At 33.0% G+C, this 9240-nt stretch overlaps 1 protein-coding gene across 3 annotated transcripts in view; it reads left to right on the top strand.

The window, feature by feature from the left end:
• The first annotated feature begins 3000 nt into the window (after window positions 1–3000).
• Window positions 3001–9240, top strand: part of LOC107011292 (CTD small phosphatase-like protein 2) — a 10535-nt gene continuing 4295 nt past the window's right edge. For 2 of the 3 annotated variants that reach the window (XR_001455859.2, XM_015210716.2), the window contains exons 1-6: window positions 3001–3181; window positions 4785–5050; window positions 5238–5365; window positions 7385–7508; window positions 7791–8312; window positions 8569–8906. Coding sequence is in view for 2 of the 3 variants with exons in the window: in XM_015210716.2 (XP_015066202.1) it covers window positions 4882–5050; window positions 5238–5365; window positions 7385–7508; window positions 7791–8312; window positions 8569–8906 (1281 nt within the window). In the remaining variant the exon portion in view is untranslated. Of the gene's footprint in view, window positions 3182–4371; window positions 4394–4784; window positions 5051–5237; window positions 5366–7384; window positions 7509–7790; window positions 8313–8568; window positions 8907–9240 lie in introns of those variants that run through there. The other variant, XM_015210717.2, reaches the window with a different exon arrangement.

Genomic DNA, 9240 nt, shown 5'->3' with positions numbered 1-9240 from the left:
TTTTATTTTCATTTTTCATTACAAAATTATATTACCTTTTTCTATTTCATTATTTTTCTTTAAAAGATTTTTTTATGGAATTTTCATATAAAGCAAATATAAAAATTATATTTTTATGCTATAATTATACTTTGCATAATTGCGCTCTGTAGCAAACATAAGTATGTATATTGCACTATACATAAACAAAAGAAAGCAGTTGTACATAAAATATTTCTGTTTCGATATACATATACAAAAGATTAATTGTATAATCTGTGTTTGTGTAAAACGAGAAAGACAAAAGAGAACTGGGCGAAAAAATATTTGTATTGTATAATTATGAGTATATAGGACGAAGATATATGTATTTGCATGTGTTTATACAATTTTCTCTCGTTTTATACAAATAGAAACACAATTATACATTTTTTTTTGTATAAACGAGAGGAGCAAGGGTAGTGAGCGAGATCTGGGAGAGTGACGAGCGAAGTCAGGAAGAGGGAAGAGAGAAGAACGAAAATATATGTATATATACAACTTTCTCTCGCTTTATACAAATACAAACGTATTTTGTACATTTGTGTTTGTATAAAAAGCGAGAGAGGCGAGGGAGAGAATGAGAGTGACGAGCGAGATTCACCAGGAGAAAGGCGAAATAGCAACAATTTCCTATGGGGTACATTTAAATCAAACTATGATTATAAAATTTAATTTAAATTAATAGTTTGATATTATATACAATTTTCCTTGGGACTCAAGTAATTCATATATAGACAACTATATGTTTGATATCAAATACACATATCTTCTTCTGATTCTCCTTTCTTATCATTACATATTTGATATCAAATACAATTATATTTTTCTTCTTCTAATTTTCTTATTAATGCATATCTAATCAAACAAAAACATGTATCATCTCTTCCTTTTCCTCTTCATCTTGTTCTTTTTCTTGGTATCAATGCATATTTAATCAAATGCATGCATTTTATTCTTGTTTCTTTTAAGCGCGCGCACACAAATACACACATTTGATATCAAATATAATTTTTAAATTTAAGTCTCTGCGACACGCATCACATATTTGATATCAAATATAACTTTTAGGCTTAAGTCATCTGCGGCCCCTTAAAGTTATCCGCATAATTCACTTAGATACCTTAACTAAGGCTAGTACCTATTTAATACTTTTATCTATTCATATTTATTCCTATTAGACATTTTTCGATAATAAGTAAAAAAAAATTAAGTGTGAAATGCACTTGCTGTGATGTGGCAAAATGAGAAGTTATAAGATAACATGTGGCATAGGGTCCAACAATTATAGAAAAAATGAATTTTATGTAAAAAAAATAAAAATTATTTTACATAAATTTTTCCTTCTATTTTTAAAAAATAAATAAATGAAACCCAACCCATCTAAGCCCTTTTCTTCTTCATCTTCTTTCTAACAAGATTTCTTCTTTCTCAAACAATAAAATTCAATATCTTTGTCAATTGCTTTTATAATTATTTGTTATTCCTAATACGTGAGTGAAAAGATATCAAAGACTGATACAAGAGTGATAAAGAATGAGAATCTTTCAATCGTCTTGAAATCGAAAGCAAATATTAATCGAGAGGACCTAAATTATTTTTATTGAACCAATCTGATATTATATTTGATAATTTTAATGGGTTTACATTTTAATCTGAATGGTAACATTTGTTCGAAGATGACCCAAATGAACGTTGATCGGCCAATTTTTTTCAATTTGATATTCTCTCTTCTTTTTCCCTTCAAATTCACTTAGTCAATTTTTTTTTTTTATTTTAGTATATATTAAAAAGAGATAGAATAGAAAAAACAACAACAGTGTGTAGGTCTTCTTTTCTTTGATGAAGAAGATGACTTGAAAGTGGTGGGGTGGGGGATTTTTTTCATTTTTGTTTTTGTTTTAACAAATTATATTACTTCTAAATTGTTTTAATTTAACTATTTAAATGTCAAGTGGCAAAAAGTATTAAGTTTTTTTTTTGAAAAAATAAAAATAAAATATTTAAAGTTTTTTCGCACTTAGCTGAAGTGACAAACACTTTTTTTTCTCACATCAACATTTTGTGTTTAATAGGTATACTTTTTGAACTATTTAGGTGTTCAATAGGTAATAATCATAGTTAAGTTATCCATGTGAAATATGCAGACAACTTAAGGGGTTGCAGATGACTTTGGCCTAATTTTTATTCTCCACTTGTTACATCACACATTTGACATCAAATACATATATCTACGTACAAATACATTATATACATCAATGTCATCTTAGAACTAATATGTACATACACACATATACATCAAATATATTAATGTATTTTTTGATGCTAAATACATTAAATATTTGATATTAGACCATTGTACATACATCAGATATATTAATGTCTTTTTTGATGCTAGATACATTAAATATTTGATATCAGACCATTGTATTTTCGTACTTCATTTTAAGTATGTATCTATGCACAAACACACTAAATACATTACATTTTATGATATAAGATACATATTAATTATGTATATGTTCATATTCAAAGCTAGTTATAGACATACATGAAATTGTGAACCTGATATAAAGTACAAATACGAAGATAGAGAGAGGAACACAAGAGACAAATGAGAAAAGAGGGAGACGAAAAGGAAAGACACATTGTATCTCAGATAAACAAACAGATACATGTGAATCTCGTTTATACATGTGAAATCTCGTTAAACGAATACATCGTATCTCTTGACAACCAACTTATATCCCTTTTTATAACTAACTAACCGTCATTCTTTTTGTGTAATTACACCCTATTACATTTTTTCTGATTTTTTTTTAAAAATTAACTTTTTCGATCTCAAATGCTAAATGTCATATTTCATTTTTCATTTTAAATGTAATAATTGAATCAAGTCTCTTTATAGCATATATAAGGAAAAAAACTAAATAAAAGAAGGAAGAAAAAAAAAAGAAATTATTGAAACGTCACTGTGTTCACATTCTTTAGGTACAACAGCTTAGAGCTTGAAGTACAAAAATATATTGCTGCTGTCAGCCTTAGCCTATACAGTATCTTTTTATTTTTTTCTATATATATACACAGAAGAGAAGAGCTAAAGAGAGAGAAAAGCGCGCGTCTAGAGAGAGAAAGTGAGAGAGACGCTTGGTGACTCTACCAGGTAATATAGACCTATAGATACAGAAATTTGTATCTCTATTCTGACTCTTTGTGTGTATATATCTGACATCCATGAAATCACCTTTCACTGTTTTTGTGTATAGTACTGTTCATCTTATTGTTTTTTTTTTTTTTTTTTGGGGTTTAAAGTTGGTAATTTGAGCTGTGTTTGGACTTTGAATTTTGTGTAGGGTTTTTGATCTGTTGATCATTTGTGGTTTTGGTTGTTGAATTATGTGTGATTCCTTGATTGAATTGATGAAAGTTGATTGAAGTTGACTTTGCGATCTTCTGGGTTTACTTTTAATTATTTTGGGGTTTTGGGTTTCTCTGTTCGAGTGAATTTTTTAGGCTTTGGTATGGTTATACGAGAACTTTATTACTAGTGAATTTTTATTTTTTTCTTAATTTACGAATACAATTTGATTTTCTGAAAATATTCTGGAAATATGGAGTATTCATCTGTTTTCTTCACCATATGTGCAGTATTCTGCTTTTATTTTTTATTTTATTTTTTATAAAAAAATTGGGTAAAAAGGTTCAATTTTTATTTTGAATTCTAGGAACTTAGGAAAATAAGTCTTTGTTCTTGTAGATCTTAATTAAAGATGGTTTATGTGGACTATATGGGCGGTGTGGTGGTTTACAGGTTTCCTGATAGGTCTGAATTAGGTTAATTTGAGGATTATTTAGGATTCCATGAGCTGGGGAGGAGAAATCAGAGTAAAAAAGTGTTCTTTCCAATGATGTGATTCAACTTTACAAGGTTCTGATGAAAAAAACAGTCTTTATGGGGTTGACTTTAAGGTGGGCAGAAAGCATCTTATCTTTGTTTTTCATGGGAAAAAGCTTTTATTTTTTTTTAATGTTTAGGGAAATTAAGCTTCAAATTTGGCAGATAACAATAAAGGATGAAGTTTGCGGAGTAGATAGTGATATAGGAAGTGGAGTAAAAAAACATGACTTGAGAATTGTGTGAAACAAGTAACCTGTCCAGTCAAGGCATTATTGATTGATTGAGACAAAGGATTCCCTCAAAACAACTCGAACTCCAACAAGCCTCTGTGGAAGAAGGTTTATGTCTGTTTGGTGGTGTGAATTGGGTGGTTTTTGTTGTCAGGTTCAGTTTTGATGGATTAGTGTGGAGCAAATTAAAAGAGTTAGTAAACAACATTGGTCTTATCATCCATCTTTACCAAAGACTGATTTGAAGGTGTGATTTCACCACCCTTGCAACTTTTGTTAAAATTTGGTGGTTCAACATTAGCAAATTGTGGCTAAAAAAATGTTTCCATGCTTTGATAGGGGGGGAAATACCCAGTGCAGAAAAATTATCTATATATATAGATGTTCTTGATGTTTGCTTCAGCCAATAGTTGAGTTTTGGAAGTGGTTTATGATAGCAGGAATTTCTCTGTTCCTTTATATTCAAGTGATTTTGGTTATTGGTTTGCCCGAGTTCATTTGAGTATTATTTCTTTTGATTAGTTCACTACATACAGTATATAACTATAAACATTGTTCTATATATTCTTCTTTTCGATATTCTAACTTTCAGGCATAGCCATGAATTCTAAAGGTTTTTCAATTTTCTTTGACAACAGTCTCTTGTGGCTGATACTATATCTGCTTGAAGGGGTTTTGAATCCCTACTGATGCTTTCAGATCAAGATTGTGCTAGACATCCCAAGTACGAATCAAATGCCATCACTAAGAATGAAGACAAAGCTAGCCACATCCAGTTCGAAAGAAAAAAATGGTCTCCATGTCTGTCCAAATTCTAGTGTCATATCCAAGAGTTCTCTCTCTCGAACCAGAAGTGTGCAGAATGCAGACGAAGTTGCAGATCTGATTCATAATACTCATGATGGTAGGTTTTGTTCTATGTTATGGCTTTTCAGAATAAGAACTTTTTCGTTGTTATTGTGATGGTGTGAGATTGATGCTTTTCTCCTCACCCACAAGTTTTACAATGTAACTCTCTGCTCTATGCTGACATTGCCATTTCTTTGTACTGCACATTCTGGTTCAATCATCGGTTTCTTTAATTCTTGCAGTTCCTAGCTACTACAAAGTCCATCCACACCAAGTCGGAAGAAATGGTGATCATGCTAATGATTTGGTAGATGACCTGCTTGAAAAGCAACAGCCACCTGTTACTGATTCTGCAAACCTTGATACAACGGTAAATACGTCCTCGAGTGTTAACTATTAGTACCTGTCGCTTTACGTTCATTTATAGTAGTCTTAATTTATTTATTCATTTCTTTCAACTATCTGGTGTATAATGGACTCAAATTCTTTCAAATATACACATATTGCTGTCATGCATCTTCAGCTTATTATATAATAAATTTATATAGTTCCCATTTTCCCGGTAAATTGTCATAAAGTGTTCTCATAAACATTATGGAGATACAGAAACTGAACATAGAAATTCATAGGAGAAACCATGGAACCAAAGAAAGGTCCACATTTAAGCTGTCTGATCTCTCCATATCTCTACTTCAGTGGTGTGTGAAGAAAACAGTATGTGAAAGGGCTGAGACACACGAGTATCAGGAAAAGTAGGCCATTTGTTTTTCTAGAGTCAAATTGAGTAATCTTCATTTTGATTTTTGACATGAATTAATCCGAGCATCAGTACGAGAGTCAAATTGAGTAATCTTCATTTTGATATTTGACATGAATTAATCTGTTTTCTGAAATTAAATATATATGTTATGAAAAATGGTTTTTCTGAACAGGTAATATTTTTGGAAATGTCTAGTGTTATAGATGTTCAAAATCAGCGCTAGAAGGTGCCACAATTACATAAAAAGTCGGAAAAAATGAAAAAAAAAAAGATAAAAAGAAAAAATGGAACTTGCTGGCTATCTGTACAAAAGATTTGATGAACTGTAACTGGGTTACACTATCATCTATCCATTTCTGTTTACACCAAAAAGATATCCACAAAATGCAATCTGACTTGATCTTCAAGACTGAGTTCTTTTGTCTTTATAAACATCTTTGTTTCTCTCTTTCCAAACACACCACCATATGGCTGCTGGTACTGTGTTCCATTCTGTCTTGATCTGCTTTCAAAGACTTTTCCTATTCTGAGATAGTACCTAGCATTACTCATTTGATTCCCAGAAATTTCAAGAAAAACTGCAACAACTGTGTGCTGATAGCAATGTAGAAATAAATGGTCAACAGACTCTTCTCTTTCTTCAGACATCTGTAAACTATTGAACTCCCCTTCTTTGAAGATTGTCTTGGGTAGTTGGGTTAAGCAAGTCTTCCTAGCCACCGACCATACAAAACATTTCGCTTCCATTGGTGCTATAGAGTTCCAAACTTGTTTCCAGAAACCAAAATGTTGCTGATAAGAGTCCCTCGTGAGCAAAATTATTACATGCCCTTACAGTAAAGATGTCCTTGCTGTGTTCCTTTACAGGTAATATATGTTAACCAAATACATAAGACATAGATTTCATAATTGAATAAAACTGATTTCGGAAATTGTGGTCTGACAAATTTCATCTTGCAAAAAGTGAATGGGTCAGAACAAGACCCCAATGCAAAGGCTGCTGTAATGAGAGCCCAGATATCAGTCTATCACCATAACAAAAATTCATTATAATCAAATCTTCCGACTAAAATATAATAATTTATCTCAGAAGTAACTACTGCTTGTTAAATACCCACAAGCACTTTAGTCTGGGATTTCAGTATCCAGTTGCTGAAGTGTTGGACACATTGACAGCCTTGTTACCCGTATAATAGGTCATTGATGGACTCCTTCAATCTATAGATTACTGTGTTGTTTCATGCTTTATCTTGTACGTTTCCATTGATTACCATTTGTTTCTAGATGCTTTTGTTGTACTTAATTTGTGCTTGATTTTTTTGCTCAAGAAAAAGGATATGCACAAGTAGAGTACAACAAAAGCCAACCCCAACTAGCTTGAGATTTAGGCATAGTTATTGTTGTTGAGTGCAACATAAACAGCTAGAAAGAAATAGATAATTCACGTTGTATAACAGTATAACTCAGATACTATTACTTTATTAGTTCACATAATATAGGGCTGGCTGACACTAGGATATGCGCGCTCCTATCCCCTGAAAGTTTTACACTTTAGTTTACTATGCCATACTTGTGCCTGCATGCTGAAAGTTTACAATTTGATTTTTGATGTCTGTGCTGTCCTATCAGGTTTTGGAATCGGTGCAGGAGTCTACAGTAGTTATCTGCAAACCAAGTTCAGGGACAATCTTTTCACCTAGTGTGGAGCCTGTTAGTGGTGCGCACAGTGAGTCTGATATACCAAGTGATGGAGGTACACCTCCATTTTTGTTGGATTCTTTTGTTGATTATGAAATTCATAATCAGATTTTGTTTCTTCTCTTTGTCCTGAAAAAGTGCTTAGGCAAACCACAACCCATCCTTAAATTTGCTGTAGTTCTTCTGTTCTTGAAAAGGATGTTGCCACACAGCCAAAAGCCCCCCGGGTCGTAGATGATAAGAGTGGGGAGCACACCTCTCTCTCTCTCTCTCTGTTCTAGTTCTTGTGAAAAAGATCATTATTGCATAAACTTATCGTATTTTTGGTTGCTTACAGCAAGCAATGATTTTTATGTACCCCAATTGGAGACTGAAGATAGTGATAGCAGCAGAAGTTCGTGTGAACATCAGACGTGCAATGTTTCAGATTTCTACATCTCCGATATGATTGTTTCTTGTTTGGCCGTCGAGGGTGAAACCATCTATGATGACAGTTTGACTGACAGATTCTTGGCTGATTACAAGTGTGAAGAACCAAATATTTTTAATAATGTTGATGAGGAATACTTGCTGTTGCCTTTCCTTGAAGACACTGCAGCAGCTAGCTATAGTCAAGAGTGCAGAACGTCTAGTGAAGAAACTGCTGTTCAGTCGGATGATTCGAGCTTATACATGGCAATTCACCAGCTTAGATCATCTGAACAATCTGATGCTTTCACATATTTAGAATCTGATCAAGCAGAATGCTTTGACCCACATATTTTCATAAGAAATTTGCCAGACATATTAGAGAGGCCAAATATTTTGCCAAACGAATCAGAAACATGCAAACCGATCACCCTAGTACTTGACCTAGATGGTGAGATTCACTACTTTGGTACTCCAAGTTTACTATTCAGTATAGTCTTGCTGCAATTTTTGGTTACACTGGAAATGATGGAATGTGTAGCTTGTTTTTAAAAACAATCTTTTGCTATACCTGAGAACTAGTTACTAAGATTCCTTTATAGCAGGGAGAGTACCCTGGTACCTTCTTGTACAATACATATATTTTACAGCATGACATGGTTCCCATAGATTGTCTAATATTTTGCGTGTTCATTTCATGTCTTCAGAAACACTTGTTCATTCTACACTGGAGCACTGTGACGATGCAGACTTCACATTTCCTGTTTTCTTCAGCATGAAAGAACACATTGTCTATGTGAAACAGCGGCCTCACCTCCGGACATTCTTGGAGAGAGTTGCAGAGATGTTTGACATTGTAATTTTTACTGCTAGTCAGAGCATATATGCGAAGCAACTGTTGGATATTCTGGATCCAGATGGAAAGATTATCTCAAGGCGAGCATATCGTGAATCATGCATCTTCTCTGATGGAAGTTATACAAAGGATTTAACGGTATTAGGTGTTGATCTGGCAAAAGTTGTAATCGTAGATAATTCCCCACAGGTAATCTACTTGCATCTTGTTTTTGATGATAAACCTATTATTACATACCTAAATCTGTTAGTTTGGAATGTGTTTAGTGATGTTAATATGTTTGCTCAGGTCCTATGCTTTCTTCGAGTATTTTAGCCCTGTTAGATAATCTTATGCCACTAGATATCTAGAGAATGTCTTGTACTTGTCTTTCTTTGGGGGTTATAATGGTGGATTGAGAAGTTTATAAATGGAGAAACATGGTCTATAAAAATCTAGAGCCAACCCCAATTTTGTAACTGAGGTGGTTGTAGTAGTAGTTCCTGTATATGCTTATTGGTAGATCCCCCCCCCCCCCCCCCCC

The sequence above is a fragment of the Solanum pennellii genome, chromosome 2, assembly GCF_001406875.1.
Source record: "Solanum pennellii chromosome 2, SPENNV200".
In the NCBI taxonomy this organism is placed as follows: Eukaryota; Viridiplantae; Streptophyta; class Magnoliopsida; order Solanales; family Solanaceae; genus Solanum; species Solanum pennellii.
Note: the sequence above shows the minus strand (reverse complement) of the source record. Positions and strands in the feature narration are given on the sequence as shown.